This window comes from Dendropsophus ebraccatus, chromosome 4 (genome assembly GCF_027789765.1).
Source record: "Dendropsophus ebraccatus isolate aDenEbr1 chromosome 4, aDenEbr1.pat, whole genome shotgun sequence".
NCBI classification, from domain to species: Eukaryota; Metazoa; Chordata; class Amphibia; order Anura; family Hylidae; genus Dendropsophus; species Dendropsophus ebraccatus.
Window position 1 is genome coordinate 114,024,757 of NC_091457.1, and position 19,069 is coordinate 114,043,825.

At 42.7% G+C, this 19,069-nt stretch overlaps 1 protein-coding gene across 1 annotated transcript in view; it reads left to right on the forward strand.

Moving 5' to 3' along the window:
• Positions 1 to 314: 314 nt before the first annotated feature.
• Positions 315 to 19,069, forward strand: part of CELSR3 (cadherin EGF LAG seven-pass G-type receptor 3) — a 171,699-nt gene continuing 152,944 nt past the window's right edge. Inside the window, exon 1 of the mRNA XM_069967922.1 lies at positions 315 to 3,306. Within this exon, the coding sequence (XP_069824023.1) occupies positions 408 to 3,306 (2,899 nt within the window). The 5' untranslated portion in view covers positions 315 to 407. The remainder of the gene's footprint in view (positions 3,307 to 19,069) is intronic.

A 19,069-nucleotide genomic window follows, 5' to 3' on the forward strand; every position in this document is an offset into this window, starting at 1 on the left:
TGGAATACTACACGGAGTCTACGTTTCCATTGGTTATTTGTATTAACGGGGCTGATCATTTGGCTAGATGTGCTTGCTCTGTATTAACGGATGGTGGTGGATCTGCAGGTAACCAGTCCTGTGACCTCCTCCGGGGTCTCCGATGCTGGAGAGAGCATCCCCGGGACAACACGTGGAGAGAGGATATTTCAGCACCAGCAGATCAGACAGCTCCCAGGGTGGCTGCTCCTACACATCCCTCAGCTCTCCTCCCTCAGCCTGATCTGTCCCCAAAAGAACCCTGCTCTCTTTATTTCCCATTTAACACCACCAAGGGTTGCTTAAAAACTACTTTTCCACTATCCGGCCTGGGGAAGCTCACAAATATTGACCTGTACACTCAACAGCAATTATCCAGCAGCAAAGAAATGCAGCCGAATCCATTCCATCTCCCTCATATATCACATACACATGATGTCAAGCAGGGGATCAGTGGGAGGAGAAGAGAAAGGGCATCCCTTCCATTAATAAGAACACGCAGGGCAGCCAACCGGCATCCTCACTTCCCCCAATATAATTATCAGGTTCAGGTGGCCGAAAATCAGCCCCCAGGGACCCCTGTGATAACCATGACAGCACAAGACCCAGATACTGGGGAATCTGGGAGGGTGGTGTACACTATGGATGCCTTGATGAATAGCAAATCTTTAGAGCTCTTCAGTATAGATTCAGTGACAGGTTTAATCTCAACCACTGAAATCCTAGACAGGGAAAGCATGGATCTCCATTATTTTCGAGTCACAGCCATAGACCAAGGGAGTCCTCGATTGTCAGCAACCACTATGGTGGCTGTCACCGTCACTGACAAAAATGACCATGCCCCATCATTTGAGCAGACGGAGTATCGGGAGAGCATTAGGGAGAATGTAGAAGAGGGGTACCCCATATTGCAACTGAGAGCCACAGATATTGACTCTCAAGCCAATGCCAATATTAAGTATAGATTTGTCAATGAACAAGCTGCCCATTCAGTGTTCGAAATAGATGCAAGGTCGGGCCTTATCACCACCAGTGGACAGGTAGACCGGGAGAAGAGGGAAAAATACTCATTAATTGTGGAAGCCAGTGATCAAGGTAAAGACCCAGGCCCCAGGTCGTCTACTGTGAAGGTTGAGATTACTGTATTAGACGAAAATGATAATGTACCCCAGTTTAGTGAAAAACGTTACATAGTTCAGATCAGAGAAGATATTAAGCCTCATACTGAGATTTTAAGGGTTATGGCCACGGATCTTGATAAGGACAATAATGCTGTGGTCCATTATAATCTTATCAGTGGAAACAGCAGGGGACAGTTCTCTATAGACAGCTTAAATGGAGCTATACAGGTTGTTACCCCCCTAGACTTTGAAACAGAGAAGGAATATACTCTTAGAGTGCGTGCCCAGGACTCAGGCCGCCCTCCCCTTTCTAACAACACTGGCATGATAAGTGTGCAAATCATAGACATTAATGACCATGCCCCCATTTTTGTTAGTACACCCTTTCAAGTAAATGTGCTCGAAAATGTCCCCTTGGGTCACTCTGTCATTCACATCCAAGCTGTTGATGCCGATTATGGTGAAAATGCCCGTATGGAATACAAGTTACTTGGGGTCTCCTCCACAACCCCATTTGTCATCAACAGTGCCACTGGTTGGATCACCGTGAGTGGGCAGCTGGATAGAGAGGCTGAAGAACGCTATATGTTCGGGGTTGAGGCCCGTGATCATGGTAACCCTCCACTGTCTGCTTCCGCCAGTGTCACCATCACAATCTTGGATGTTAATGACAATCGGCCTGAGTTTACTCAAAGGGATTATTTTATTCGGCTGAATGAAGATGCCAGTGTGGGTACCAGTGTGCTTACTGTCACTGCCATAGACAGGGATGTCAACAGCATCATCTCATATCAGATCACTGGGGGGAACACTCGCAATCGCTTTGCCATTACTACTCAGGGTGGAGCGGGGTTAATCACTTTGTCATTGCCCCTTGACTACAAACAGGAAAGACGTTATGTCCTAACTGTAACAGCTTCTGACCGAATCCTGCATGATAACTGTTACGTCCATATAAACATCACAGATGCAAACACTCACAGACCAGTGTTTCAGAGCCCTCACTACACCATCGATGTCAATGAAGATCGTCCCATTGGAAGCACCGTGGTGATAATCAGTGCTACAGATGATGATGTGGGGGAAAACGCCAGGATCACTTACTTTTTGGAAGACAATATCCCTCAATTTCGTATCAATCAAGACAGTGGAGCCATCACACTCAATGCCCCCCTTGACTATGAGGATCAGATGACTTACAGCCTTGCTATTGTAGCAAAAGATAATGGGATTCCCCAAAAATCTGACACCACTTATGTGGAAATAATGGTGAATGATGTCAATGACAATGCCCCTCAGTTCCTGAACACGCAGTATCATGGGATAGTCTCAGAGGATGCCCCTCCCTTTACGAGTGTCCTTCAGATCTCTGCCACTGACAGGGATTCCCATGCCAATGGAAGGGTGCAGTATACTTTCCAAAATGGAGAAGATGGAGATGGAGATTTTACTATTGAACCAACCTCAGGTATCATTCGTACTGTACGGAAGTTAGACCGGGAAACTGTTCCTTTCTATGAGTTGACGGCCTATGCTGTGGACAGGGGTATCCCTCCCCAGAGAAGCCCTGTCCGCATTCAAGTGGCAGTTCAGGATGTAAATGATAATGCCCCTGTCTTCCCAGCAGATGAATTTGAGGTTTTTGTGAAGGAAAACAGCATTGTTGGCTCAGTTGTTGGCAGGATCAAAGCTTTGGATCCTGACGAAGGTCCAAATGCCCAGATCATGTATCAGATTGTTGAAGGTAACATTCCTGAAATTTTCCAGATGGATTTTTTTTCTGGAGAGCTCACCGCCCTCATTGATTTGGACTATGAGACAAAACCTGAGTATGTTATTGTAGTTCAGGCCACCTCGGCGCCCCTGGTTAGCAGAGCCACAGTACATATTAAGCTAATAGATCAAAATGACAATACTCCTGTTCTTAAGAACTTCCAGATTCTCTTCAATAATTATATATCTAACAGCTCTAACACTTTTCCCTCTGGGGTCATTGGGAAGATACCAGCTTATGATCCTGATGTTTCAGACAGACTCTTTTACACCTTTGAACGTGGGAACGAACTAAATTTGTTGATAGTAAATCACACCAATGGAGAATTAAGGCTCAGTCGGAAACTGGACAACAACCGACCCTTGATGGCTTCAATGTTGGTCACGGTATCAGGTAAATGCGTGTCTGAAATGTAATTTCTAATGCTATTTATACAATGTTGTTCCACTTAGCTTACCAGTATTATTACCACTTTGTATCTCTATGTCCATGGGTGTTTCTTACCAGAAGTGATCTTCTGTAGATCTAGATGTAGACCTGTTTCCATACCTAAAAATACCTGCACCCAACTGAATACATTTAAGGGTCAGTTTTATAGGACACCGATTGACATAAAAATGTTACTGGATGCAACATTTCTCTGACCCGTTACCCAGGTTTACCTCCACTTTGCTGCTGTCAGGTGTATTTAAGAACACATTTTAAATTGTAGCCTTGCATAATATGTCCAGAAATCCTCAGATTTTTCCTTTAAAAGAGAAAAGAAATGAGTTCAGTTTTCTCTCATTTAACCTGTAAGACTTGTCAGCTGACAAGTCTCCATGTCAACAACTATAGACAGCTTGATAGGATTTGTCTGGAAATTATGCTAGGAAGAATAAGACTTATGAACTAAGCATATTTATGGCATAAGCCCCCCTTCCTTTTCTTCTCCACCAAAGTGGTGGGGGAAAAAAACAAACAAAAAAAACACCTTAGGACTGGATGTTTCTTAACACTTTTTAATATTTTTTTTTACCCTATCATCCCAAATACCATCTGTCTATAACAGCTGATCCATAGGCTTTAGAAAATTGACAGCTGGTTGGCTACTTTAGGCTGCTTTGATACTTGCATCGTTTAGGATAGGGCTACGCGCCAACTTTTGGTTGCCCGCTGTTTATGGTGAAGTTGCAGCATTACCACAATTTCAATATTTTTGAAGTTCCTGTCACAATACTGGGTTGGAAATTGGGATGGTTTCATGGTCACCTGCAACCCTTTTTTCTTGTAGGCAAAGCATTTATATTATGGCAGTCTTTTCTGCGACCAAAAGTCACTATGTAGTCCTAGCCGTTAGAGAGCAGGGAACATACGTTATGTCTTTGCTTTACCCTCTTAAATCAGGTTGTTAAAAATTCTAAATTTAAATGTTTTTCTATTTATTCACTCCTATTGTGGTGTTGGGTTTCAGTATACAATATTCCATAAGCAGCCAATGTCTCAATATTTTCTGGGATGAATCGTTGGGACTAGATAGCGGTTGATGTGGTAAGCACTTTATATGTGTCTGGCTCACGTGCTGTCCCTGGATGACCTCAATGAATGCTGTGTTGGCAGCCATTGTTACAGCATTTACTAGGAAATTAGCTAGTGTCAGTGTGCCTACCATAGCAGGCCAATGTGCCTAGAAATTTACTTCTGGAACCTAACTATTTGAGTCAATGGAGGTTATATATGGCCACGAGAAAGTCATATTGGCTTCTGGAGATATTTAACTGGATCTGGAAGTCTACAGAATGTTTCCACCCTAGAGTTAGAGTTCTTCCTGGTATGGGAACACCACTATTGTCACACAAATTGTTAGGCATATCCCACCAGTGTCTATCTTATTTTTTGAGAAGTAGTTAGGCTTAGGCCACAGTGTCTGTATTGTTTTCGGTACTTCCCACCAGTGTCTAAATTGTTTGGTACTCCCCACCAGTGCCTATATAGTTTTTGAAGTATATAGGATCAGTGCATCCTATCAGTGTGTTTTTTTGGAGTAGCAGTTAAATAGGTTCCACTAGAGTCTATATTATTTTTGGAGTAGCTTCATGCCAAGACCAGTTTGGTAATGTGGTAAGTCATCTTAGTGGTGCAGGTAGATGTATTGCAGTCAAGTGAACGCATTGGTAGAGCTTGGTTTGCCAGGCATAGGCTCATGACAGTGAATAGTGTTATTTTAGTGCTTCATTGCGGATTCTGATCCTGGAGGTAGACACTCTGTACTTTACATACATCAGCACAGCCATAGCTACTGCATTATTAATGAGTTTTCTGAGAACAACGTCTCCAGCCTTAAATATACCCTCACCTAAGACTCATTAAAGAGCAATGATAAAAACAAGTCCCTTGCTTCTTCGTACGGATGAAGCACGCGCGTCTTGTCTAAGGGTAATGGCCCTCACTCTGCCTTGGCTTTCGTCTTCATCACTTTTTTCTAGATTAAGGCTCTCCAGGGGTTAATTGTATCTGCAGGGCAAACCAATGCTGTCAATGCATGGAGCCCAACCATCCGGTGACCATGAATACAGAAAACCTTTTAATGTTCCAAATGCGGATGGTGAACGTGCATTCAGCCTTTTGTCTGCAGCAGAAATGATGTGAATGTTCTCATCTAGCCGAAATCTTCATCAGCCCAAATGTAGGTTAGATTGATGTGAAGCGGCTGGCAGTATCTTTTTAGAAAATCACTCCATTCATAATTAAACCTTGGCAGGAGGGAAGTCTGGAGAGAGGGATTCTGTAAGATTTTCTGGTAAGAATGGACTAATAGAGGAATCATGATCATACCTGGAAAATGTAGATTAAAAAATATAGCAAAAATTATTGCCCTTGAATTTCTTCCTAAAATCAGAAGATAAAAAATATATTTAGCTTTTTCTCAGCTCTAAGTGTAAAAGCTGTTCAGCTGTCACTCAGCTTTCTTGGAGCCCTGAGTGGTGTACCTGTATGCAGTGCCATGGGTGATGGATGAGAATGTATCACTGCATATACTATACTATAATGCATGCTAATAAACATTGTATTAAATTATTGTATTGTATTATAGTGGGCTGAGCACACCACTGGTGCTGTCATGGTGTCCATGCAAATTCAATCTTGGGGGACATTAAGTATTGTTGTGCCCTTGGCGTACGCAAGGGAGAAGGCGCAGATTTGCCCCTTCTCCTTGTCGTGTGCGTACTGATGGGCAGAAGTGGGGGCACGGCAAGGTTTACAGGCATAAACGAGGCAAAAATCTACACCTGCTCTGAGCAGGTGTATAGTCTTGCACAGTGCCTTCACAGGGCGTAGGGCCAGTCGGGGCGTTGGGCCAGTTGGCTGTAATAAGAGACATGCGCCTCTTAGTAAATCTAGATGGGAAAAAGGGACAGGACTTTATTTAAGACTGGCTTACAAGTATGCCAGTCTTGATAAATCACCGCCCTAGTGTTTACACAAACACGGGAGCAGCTGTCTAAAAGTTTCTACACCTTGACAGAAGAGGATGACTCGAGGACTAAGGTTCCATGCATACCGTCATATTATTTACCGCTATACGGATTTTTATTGTTGCACCTACAGCCTGATAAGGGCCCATACAGTACTTCTGCATGCCTCCAATCTTATATGTGGCATGTTCCCCCCGCATTCCATATTATGGAGGTTTGCTTCTAAGGGATAATGTGTTGCTTCTGCCAGGCACCATATGTGCCAATGCCCTTATATTTAGTGACTAGAAAACCCATTGGAACAATACATCTGCTCATTGGGGGGCCTACTTTCTATTATATTCATATGTCCTAATCCAAATAGTAAATCTGGATTAGGGTTGTATTAACCTCTTTAAATAACATTTTGGACCATAGCAGATCCTACATATCACCTACATAGATGTGTTCTGATTTACTTTACCTTCTGTTGCTGTTGTATTTTTTTTTCCTAGAATCCATTATATACTCACATATAAGTGGGGGAAGCATATGTAGGGATCTTATTTCATGTCATTGGGATTGATGAATCTGGGATTGATGGGGCTTTGAGACCCTATCTGGGCAACTTCTGCCCAAGTTAGTATGGGTGCCTTATACGAGCAGTAATGAGCAGTGTAGATCACTGGTGGGACAGTATATTCCCTAGCGTTGTGTAAATCCTCTAGATCAGTAGACTCCAGTGTTTGCACATATCCTATATAATGAGCTGTAGGAGTCGGTAATGGGCTTGTCTGCGATTGTTGTGTCTAATTGTTACAGTTTCTCCTGCTGGTTCTAAACTCATTAGTTCCATCCTACGTCTTATCTGCTCAGTGCCAGCGCTTGTTCCCTTCCTCTGCTGCCATCGTAATTGCAGAAACATTTAGATGTATGTACTGTACTGACGTGGAAAGAGCAACTAATCATATCAGATTGGGCAAATGTATAAGAGAGCTACTCTGTAGTAATCTGTATACACTACATCATCAGAGTATGTATAGTAGTAGCCCTGATCGCTTATTACACACATCTATAGGTGCTTCCATGTGCATAATTCTGTACTTACAACACCTCTGTTCCATTGGATTTTGGAAAGATCCTTAGTAATGTTGGGGGAAAAGGTTCAGTGTCCCGCTCAGGCTTGCATCACCCAATATAAAAGAGAACAGGATCATCCAGAACTGGGCCCGCTCTATCCAAGAGGCCTATAGCAGCTGCAAGGTCTACCTCTATGGTATATATACAGTATACTATGGCACAGGACATAGTCATGCTAAATCCGCACTGCATTTTACCAAAACTGTTGACACATCATTGCAGAGAATTCTTAGAATAGCACTGAATGGGGGTTTCTCAGCAGTCATATTGATATACTGTAAATGTCTTTTAGGACCCCCATTCCGAGAAATGGAGTTGGGATTTTGCCCCACATGTGCACAGCTCTCTTTCAAGGCCGTGGGAATTTTGAAAGGACCCTAATTTATTAGATTACTCCTTGTTTTTTCAATTGGAGACCCCAGCATATTAAACATTTATGGCATATCATGTCTGGGTTAGGAAACCCATCTTAGATAATTGTGGCTAAGATACTCGAATCACAAAGACTGTTCCTAAAGTATTGCAGCTATTCCTATATATCAGTCTGCCTAGTCATAGTGTTAGCTGTTCCAGAGCATACATTTCCACTTCTTGCTGGAGCCCCCTTCTCCTAATCCAGTGGTCGTAACCTGCTCCATGTTGTCTAAATATGTTCCTTTTCTGGTAACACTTGTGTACTTTTCATGACAGTCTATCAGCATTCCAATATGCTTTACATTGTGTCCATTGTGAGAGGGTGGCATTGGGTGCATGGTGCACTTCCCCAGGATCACCAGAAAAAGGTATGGAGAGGGAATCAGGAGAACAGGGCCACCAGGCTGGCTACATCTGCACAGATTTGTGGGGCAGCAGCTGTCCAGCCAGAAATCCTTTTTTTGTGGATTCTATTAAACAATGTAAATGAATAAATTACATCTGGTCTTCCTAATACCCAAAACTAACTAACTGTGGTGTGGACAGAGTCTCCTGGTTGCATGTAGCTGTCATTGTTTAGTAACATTACACAGTTTCCATGGTGCGACTGTAAGACAGGTCAGACATCCAAGTGTAATAAGAGAAGGTCAGTGCACTATGCCCGCAGCACTGGAGACAATGTCTACAGGGATGGAAAGTGTGCACTGAACCAGATGATGCAGCAAAAGGCTGAGAAAAAAAACGTTTAACGCCTGTCTGTCTACTATGTATTATCTATCTATCTATCTATTATCTATCTATCTTTCTATCTTATATCTGTTATCTATCTATCTATTTATCTCCTATCTATCTAACTATATATCTATCTATCTTTTATCTATCTGTCTGTCTATCTATCTATCTATCTCCTATCTATAATCTCATAACCATCTACTTCTATATATCTGCATCCCTTCATCTTGTTACTTCCTCTTCGTGGGGTATAAGAGCATCCCTATGCTGCATTATAACATTCACACAGACCATTCTGTACAGTAGATATAGCAATTTCTTACAGTTAGTGTTACATTAGGTCATTCTCCAATGTCTTTGTTGCTGGTGGCACAGTGCCACCCAGAAGACAGTCTCTACTTAAAGCACTTGTCAAGTTGAAGAAAACTTCTCACAACTCCTTGTCAAATAGCCTTTTATGGTTTGCATGACTAAGAGTGGGGACCTTGGAAACCCCTATTCAGTTTATTGAATCCAAGTAGGCTAAGCCTATCTATAGGATACAATAGAGCTGCACTGAACTGTGCTGAATTACAATGGATGCGCTGGTATGCTTTGTTTTTCCTACAGAAGCATTGCAAGGAGAACAATTCTAAACATTCCTGCTCAGGAACCTTCATAAGACGTTAGGGTTACTTCCCTTCCCCCAGTCAGCAAAGCATAAGGAGATGACGTATTTCATAAGAAGGTTGTAGTGGAAAAAACGGATATCCATGAAACAGTCAGCACAATGACTGCAAGGATGGTTTCTTCCCTCTGCACATTCTTCATGATCTGCTGCAGTGGAAGATGGGATTAAAGGGGCTGTCCTCTTCTCAATACCGCCCCTCTATCAGCTAGAGTGGCTACTGCTCTGAGCGACCCAGCCACGTGGTAAAAGAAGTAGCTAGGCTGGAGTTGTTGCAAGCAGATGATATATGTTTCTCCATGTAAGAGATGGGAATTGATAACCTCATTGTGCATACTAATGAACACACCAGAAAATTACACTACCGTTCAAAAGTTTGGGGTCACCCAAACAATTTTGTGTTTTCCATGAAAAGTCACACTTATTCACCACCATACGTTGTGAAATGAATAGAAAATAGAGTCAAGACATTGACAAGGTTAGAAATAATGATTTGTATTTGAAATAACATTGTTTTTACATCAAACTTTGCTTTCGTCAAAGAATCCTCCTTTTGCAGCAATTACAGCATTGCACACCTTTGGCATTCTAGCTATTAATCTGTTGAGGTAAGCTGGAGAAATTGCACCCCACGCTTCTAGAAGCAGCTCCCACAAGTTGGATTGGTTGGATGGGCACTTCTGGCGTACCATACGGTCAAGCTGCTCCCACAACAGCTCAATGGGGTTCAGATCTGGTGACTGCGCTGGCCACTCCATTACCGATAGAATACCAGCTCCCTGCTTCTGCTGTAAATAGTTCTTGCACAATTTGGAGGTGTGTTTAGGGTCATTGTCCTGTTGTAGGATGAAATTGGCTCCAATCAAGCGCTGTCCACTGGGTATGGCATGGCGTTGCAAAATTGAGTGATAGCCTTCCTTATTCAGAATCCCTTTTACCCTGTACAAATCTCCCACCTTACCAGCACCAAAGCAACCCCAGACCATCACATTACCTCCACCATGCTTAACAGATGGCGTCAGGCATTCTTCCAGCATCTTTTCATTTGTTCTGCGTCTCACAAACGTTCTTCTTTGTGATCCAAACACTTCAAACTTGGATTCATCCGTCCACAACACTTTTTTCCAGTCTTCCTCTGTCCAATGTCTGTGTTCTTTTGCCCATCTTAATCTTTTTCTTTTATTGGCCAGTCTCAGATATGGCTTTTTCTTTGCCACTCTGCCCTGAAGCCCAAAATCCTGCAGCCGCCTCTTCACTGTAGATGTTGACACTGGTGTTTTGCGGGTACTATTTAATGAAGATGCCAGTTGGGGACCTGTGAGGCGTCTGTTTCTCAAATTAGAGACTCTAATGTGCTTGTCTTCTTGCTTAGTTGTGCAACGCGCCCTTCCACCTCTTTTTCTACTCTGGTTAGAGCCTGTTTGTGCTGTCCTCTGAAGGGAGTAGTACACACCGTTGTAGGAAATCTTCAATTTCTTAGCAATTTCTCGCATGGAATAGCCTTCATTTCTAAGAACAAGAATAGACTGTCGAGTTTCAGATGAAAGTTCTCTTTTTCTGGCCATTTTGAGCGTTTAATTGACCCCACAAATGTGATGCTCCAGAAACACAATCTGCTCAAAGGAAGGTCAGTTTTGTAGCTTTTGTAACGAGCTAGACTACTTTCAGATGTGTGAACATGATTGCACAAGGGTTTTCTAATCATCAATTAGCCTTCTGAGCCAATGAGCAAACACATTGTACCATTAGAACACTGGAGTGATAGTTGCTGGACATGGGCCTCTATACACCTATGTAGATATTGCACCAAAAACCAGACATTTGCAGCTAGAATAGTCATTTACCACATTAGCAATGTATAGAGTGTACTTCTTTAAAGTTAGGACTAGTTTAAAGTTATCGTCATTGAAAAGTACAGTGCTTTTCCTTCAAAAATAAGGACATTTCAATGTGACCCCAAGCTTTTCAACGGTAGTGTATATAAATTGTTTCACAAGTAAACAACTGCTTAAATATTTCCAACAGTTTTTTTGCCTAAACCTACATGAATACTATTGATACATTTTTTGCACCGACATTGTTTCTCCTGAACATCACTCTGATCACATAAGTTAATGCGTAGATATAATTACAGGTTGTTTTGTGAGTTTGTCATCAGGTTAGACAGCCCCTTATTGTGCACGGTTTGCTGAGTCTCTTACCTTCCTTCTCAGTGCCGTTCCTGTGCAGTTAATAGTTGAATCGATGCACCTTTAGGAGCACTACCCCACCCATTCCATTGATTGGGAGCACCGTTAGAGCCCCTAACTGTGCTTCGGGTTGAGGATTCAACTACTAACTGCACGGAAATGGCACTGAGGAGAAAGGTAAGAGACTTAAATTCCTCCTTGGCAAACCCTGCACAGTTGGGGGCAATCAGCTAGTTAGACTTGTCTAACTTGCTGATAGTCCCCCTTTAAGGTCAGACAGAGTGCTACACCTCACAAAACAAACTGTAATTATAGCTACGCTTTAATTTATGTGTTCAAAGGGATGTTTGCGAGAAACAATGTAAGTGCAAAAAATATCAATAGTTTTTGTGTAAGTTTTGGCAAAAAATTGTTACCTTCCTCACCTTCCTCCTCAGCAAACTGTGTGCAATAGGGAGCTCTCAGCAGGTTAGATTTGTCTAACCTGCTGATAGGTCCCCTTTACTATAATGTTTCACCTAACCTTTATGATATCTCTTATACACTGCACATAAAGAAGAGATTATCCTGCTCACCACTTAATCTACTGTATATACATTCCAAGAAGAAGCAACGGCAGCATGGAGATTAAAGGGGTACTCCGGCGGGGGGGCTATTTTGGGATCTGGCCGGGGAGCAGGTGGCTGAGGGAAATGACGTCCACTCACCTCCCCGGTTCCAGCGGCGGGTCCCGTATAGCGGCGCTCCGGTCCCCGATGCCCGGCCGCTTCCTGGTGTCTGATGCGGGCTCGAGAAGTGACGAGAGGCGGGATTTGTTTTAAGCCCGCTCAGCCAGTCAGTGACAGAGGCGGGATCTGAGACGTCACATTTTGAGCCTGCGTCAGACACCAGGAAGCGGCTGGGGACCGCAGCGCCGCAATACAGGACCCGCCGCTGAAACCGGGGAGGTTAGTGGACGTCATCTCCCTCAGCCACCTCCTCCCCGGCCAGATCCCAAAATAGCCCCCCCCCCCCCCCCCCCCCCCCGCCGGAGTACACCTTTAATATAGAGAGACAGAAGCATTTTTTTCTGATACATTATAACGTTTCCTCTATTTTCTTGTATGCTAAGTTTGTTGAAATGTCAGTGACCATTTATACACATAGAGGGGGATTTCCAAGGCCAGTAAGAAAAAGTTGCTGAATTTGTGATTTTTTCCACCTTTACACTTTCCTCTCCAAGTGCACCTCTTAATAAATCTACCAAACAGGAAGCTGGCAGTAGTTTATTTAGGACCAGCATGTTCATAAACTGCCCTCATAATCTTTCTGGTCAGGATGAATACGTTCTGTGTAGTATGTATAGTCTGTCTGTTGTACTGTAGGTAAAACTTCTCGTGACCACTTTAGCACAGGCTGATCTGTGTACTGAAATGGTGGTCACCCAGGCAGGAAGTTAGTTTGGCAACCTACACTGAAAGTTAATCTCTCAGCTGCAATTGAGGCTCCAAACTGCTGACAATGTTAAATAGCTGTTAGTCCTAAGAGACACATGGTACCTTTTTATACATCTGTAAGTTCTTCCATAACTTAGAAACTTTCTTTTTTTTTCTTTTTTTTTTTTACGAATTATTTTTATATTTATTATTTTTCAAATAATAATTCACATGACATCATTAGGACATATTTACAATTCATGTCCATAGAAATTAAACAGTCAGGAAACGACTAACCATGTCATAAAGGAAATAGTTAACAAGATGCCAACCAGTAGGTACAGAACATGCAATTAGCCTTTCTGTATAATATCTCAAACAGTCCCAATACATAACTTTCCCACCCCCCTTCACAGATACAGGAAAAAGAAAAAAGAAAAACCCAGGTGTAAGGTAACTATTTCAGTACCTAAGCACCTGAAATTTTTAAATGACCTAACATCCCTGCTAGTTCAGACATTAGATACCATTTAGTGACAGTAAACGACTTCATCAGGTCTTTAAATTCTTGGTCTGAAAAAAAGTTTTCCACAAAGCGTCTCCATTTCTTAAAAAATCTAGCGGTGTTCGCCTCTTTGAGCCTCCCACATTCCACTCTCTAGGAACAAAAAATGTTTCATCTGAGCTAGGACCTCTGTCACAGACAGCAAGGGCGGTTACAGCCATGTTTGTAATATACACCTTTTAACTACCAGCAAAAGAGCATGCAAGGCAAGGTATCTGTATCGATTCCGGGACAGAGTGAAAAAGGAGTGGGGATATGGGAAGTTTTAGCTGTTTTTATTCAATGGTGCCAAGTGTCAAAGAGGCATTCCGTAACTCCTGAAGTGCTGAGGGCTGTAACACCTCACTCTCTTTCCCATCTGTACGTCCAAATTGTATTCCTGTGCTGTGCATTTTAAGGGCATGTGCACACTATGGAAACCTGCGCAAATACCTTCTAGCGAATTCTGCCGCTCGCCCTATCGCTTGGGGTTCCGCCTGTCCCCTAGTCCATTGAATGGCAATTCTTTGAGCGGATGGCGGAATCTCCCTTCGCCTGAGCATAGAATGGAGTCTATGGCGCGGGCGGTACTTCAAGTGGGAGCACGCACAAAATCATCTGGAAGTTATCCACCCGGATTCTGTAGTGTGCACATACCCAAATATAGAAGGGAAAGAGAGAATGACGGAGAGGGCCAGACCCAGATAGAGAGACTTTAAGGCAGTGAGGAAATGAGCAAAGAGGGATGAAGAAGGGAGGGAGAGGAGAAAATGATGGAGTTGGAGAGCTCCCCAAAACCCAAAAGAGCAAGGGTCCAAAAGGTCCTTAAGGACAGAGATAGATAGCCAGGAGGAAGCTTATAAAAGGACTGGGACAGCTATGTTTTTCTAATTGTGGACAATCCCTTTATACAGGGGTAGGGATGGGAGGGGAAGTGAGGAAGCTTTACAGCCCTTAGCACTTTAGGAACTTGGGAAAGATTCTATAAACACATATAATACTTTTCTAAGCATTACAAGCGGTTGTCACTTGATAATCACCTGACTTAAGGATATAATATTTAGGGGCAGATTGTGTAGCATTTATTGATCATCCTATGAGTTGGGCATACGGGATAGGCTCGTCCTGGTGCACTCTGTATACTTGCTCCTTGACATGGAGACAACGGTGCTGTTACTACCATTTCTTGTATATTTGCTGGTGAAAATATCTTAGAGACCTTTTTATGTTTGCAATACAGTAGTGATATGTAGCTTTCAAGAAAGGCCGATTCTGACAAGCGCTCAGCATCTTGCTGTATGAAACCAATAACCGTAAGCCAGCCTGAAGCCGGCGGTGACAGGGAGGTGCAGGGTAATAAGTCACGTTGTCTATCATCATTTTTATTAGACTAGTCTGGAGAAGTATTCGCAGGAGATGGATTTCCAGAACTTAATTTGACTCTGCAGGGATGAGAGGGAGGGAAAGGCGCTCACAGTTCTCGAGATATCATCATCACTGAGAAATGGACGATTTTCTGGCTCAGTTTCTCTCATGAAGATTCATGTGTCAGGTCTTCACATTGATATCTGTTTATTTCAGAAGCAGATAATGAGATATGGAGAACAAAAAGTGAAATATACACTTAAGTGCCTGGCCAACCAATGGAGCTAATAGCTGACTGGGATCTGGAATGTTCTACAGATGTTACAAATCCTTTCTTCTTCAAGGAGATACATGCTGAGAAGACGGTCACTTAGAGTCAATAGTCAATCTTTTATAGTACTCAGAGATTCTATCATGAAGCCAGGCTGGCAGCATAGTGGACCCCTACTGTTTAGGTGACCAATCTATGATGACCTACGGGCTCACAACTATTACACATAATACTCCAAAGCCCTCTATAATCCCCAAGTTCATCTATTCCCAGTCTAAAGAGTTCTGTCTCTGCCCTTGGCTTCTTGTAGTAAGGTGTCATCTTCCTAATTTTTTGCTACTATAACTACGTATGCTGCTTGACAACCTATGGATATGGCAGTATTTCCCTAGCAAATAGCCTGTCCTAAATGAGTCTGCTCTTCACTTTGGCAGCAATTGCAAAAATTTCAGTTATAAAGATAAAGGGCACCTGTCACCTAGTTTTGGCACCCACAACCTCCCCCAGCACCTTACGGATGTGCTGATCTCTCTTTCTATATTGCCCTTATATGCATACAGCAATGCAACAATCTGCCAGAAAACAATTGTAATTGTTATATGAAAATTATTACCATGCAGTCAAGGAGGTTGAGATGCAGGCCGCACCCTCCTCCCTGCCAGCCAAGGGTACTCCTAAGTATTCCAGGGTTCAGCGCTCCAAGCACACACATACACTTAGATAGCAGTGGTGCAAGCACAGCCTGCTGATATGTCTGTATTGCGTATATGGCGCCGAGGATTAAGGTGTGTTTTTTACCTGCATCCTGGGTGCTGTTTCTGTACAGTTTGTTGTTAAATCCCTAGGTTAGTAAGGTGGTTTGGTGTACTGGGGTGGGACTTCCTCCCCCCAGTGCTCTTATCCTCCCCCAGCCATCCAAATCCTTCTAATATGAGCGGAGTGGGTGGGCCGAATTGGTGCACTGGGTGCGGTATTCCTTTTGCCAGTGCACCTTACAGATCTTGGGATTTAAGGATAAACTGCATGAAAACAGCGCAGAGGATGAAAGTAAGAAACTTACTTTTATCCTCACCACCAAGGGCACTATAGGGACATATCAGCAGGTAACATAGGTCTAGTTATTCTTTAAGTTGATGTCCCTGTCCCCAGGAAAATCAGTCAAGCCTGTCTCAGAGGAGGAGAACACAGCCATTGTGACTTTGTCACTACAGACGGCTTTATGACTCTCCGCTCCCTGACTGCAAAGTGACAATTTGTGTACAGCGCAAGCACCGCCGATTAAAGTTGTTTGCGGGGTTCCCATACAGTCGGGGATCTCATTGGGCACCTAAAAACACCACAGGACGATAGATAATTTGGAATGTACTCAGAAACATTTTTTTTTTCTGGGGAGAGGAGCAGATTTATCAAGCTGTGTAAAATAGTAGTGGGTGTAAACTACCCAGAGCAACCAATCACAGCTTTCCACTCTGGTAAAATGAAAGCTGAGTTGTGTGTTTTTGCTGTGGGCAGTTTACACCAATTTCTATTATACACAGCTTGATAAATCTGAGTCTGTATATTTATTCTTGTTGACCTTTTTCCACAAAAATATTCAAGAAATTAGGAGTGGTCAATAAAATGAGAAGATGACTGTCCACGGTACCCAATGTGTTTTATATGCAGTCAATGTGTGATCTTAATAACAGGATACACTTTAATGTACGTCATTCTGAACACCCCAGTTTCAAAAGTTTCTTGACAATCACATTTTACGATCTTGCCAGCTACCAATAAAGTGCCAGTCCAAAAGCTAGTAAATGGAGTCATACCACCTATTCTTAACCCTTTCTCATCATCGGTGGGAATCTAATCAGTTGGACCCACACTAATCATATTTTTATCACCTGTAAATAAGTAATGAGATGTAATATTGGAATAACCCACTTTAAGGGGTGGTTTAATGCCACATGGTTGTGGTATACAGGCTCAGGGATGGGATAAAAATGAAAAATAAATGATACTCACCTACCTCACCTAGCTGAGCAATGATTCCTGCTTTTCTATCAGAACACCAGGAAGTGCCTTCTCATCCAATCACTGGCCGAGGTTGTTCACCGGCATAGCCATTGGTGTTGTCAGTGGGAATGTTAAAATAGTATTGGACAGATGTATGCAGTTAGCTCCTGAACTACTGCTAGTGACAGCTACTAGAAGAATATTAATATTTGCTATACTGCTTTCCTCCTTTTAGCATTCCCATACTTCGTGACTTAAAGGAATTTTCAAGCCTAAAATCATTGATGATGACCTATCCACAGGATATCCACTGATAGGCGGGGGTGCTGAAAATAAACAGCGTACAGCAGCCAGAAGCTTTAGAACCATATGCTGTTTTGAGTGGTGGCACTTATTACCTCCCATTGAAATGAAATGAGTAGCTATTAAGACATGGAGGAAATAGTTGCATCATCATATATGGCTAACCAATTGCCTATATGTTTCTGGAATAATCTAGTCCATCCAGTTAGTTAGATGTGAAGACATTAGTCAAGTCAAGCGTTCAGTGCATCATGGTCCCGTACACATCTGTGTTCTGTCACATAACCTTCCACCCCCACAGCTGGATCTTTCCTTCTTCTTCAGTCTATAACCCGGCTGATGTACTTTTCTTAATAAAGTAATGATATATTGTGATTTTCTTGCAGCTCTCACTCATAATGATGGATCATAGAGAGATTTTAATGACATTTCTGCGGCTGTAATGAGCACAGAGAACGGATTCCTGACCTTGCGAATAGTCGTCTCAGTGAGGGCTTTATAATGAGTCTAAATTTCTAGTGATGAAAAGCACCAAATTTCTTTTATATTATGAAGAAAAGCTTCAGACTTTTATGAAGCTTTAGACTTTGGGTGGTAAAGGGGGTTCCTGTTCACACATTGGGTGTCTTAGTACTGTGTAGCATAGGAATGTGTAACTGCTCCTTGTGGTGGGGTTGTCCTGTATGATCCATCATTTGATGTACAGTGGGTGTTAGTACGACATACCAGCCATTAATGTGAATAAACATGGGGCCCCCAGGTGAGGGAGCTTATCTATGACATCCATATGCCCTCAGAAGGTCTTAAATCAGGGATGGGAACCCTGTGGCCCTACAGCTGTTGCAAAACTACAATCGTGCCTGGACAGCCAAAATTCTAATTATGCCTGGACAGCCAAAATTCTAATCATACCCTGATAGCCAAAATTTTTGATTTGGCTGTCCAGGCATGATGCTAATTTTGATTTTGCAACAGCTGGAGGGCTAAAGGTCCTGCATCCCTTTCTTAAAGGTTACCAGTCACAAAGATGATTTCTTCCAATAGGCGTGCAAACACAGCTGCTATTGAAATATCAGGTTGCCTTGGAAATGTCCCAAACTATGTCCTGAGTTCTGTGCATTAGCCCTCTTTTAATGAATATGGCTCAAGCATGGAACCCTTCGAGCATGGGATATTATCCAGCAACCCAATCCACCAGAGGCAGCTATGTCTACACTTCATTTGGGGAAGATCACCTTTGTGACATGTACCCTATAATAATTAGTGATGAGCAAATACTATTCGATCGAAAAGTACGCTATTTGAATGCGTTTGAATATTCGAACGCCAACGCATTAAAAATTAGATTCGCCCTTTTTTTCAGTCAATAAACATGCAGGGGGGAGGGACAGGCACTAGGAATAGGCAGAACATAAAAAAAAAACCTCTAACTGTGATTGGCTGGCTAAACTACGTCACCTCCTGAATAAAAGAATAGTGATTTCAGATTCGCGTCACTTGCTGTTTGGAGCTAGAGAGAGAGAGAGAGAGACTGAATACCAGGGAGAAAGAGCTTTTAGGTGAAGTTAGGTAGGGAGGGACCCCCAAAAGCCCTTGTTAGGGCTAAAAGTATAAAAACCATATATTTAGAAGCTGTTGTGAGACAAGCAGTGTGTTCAGACATCTACTGATAGTGTATATGGGA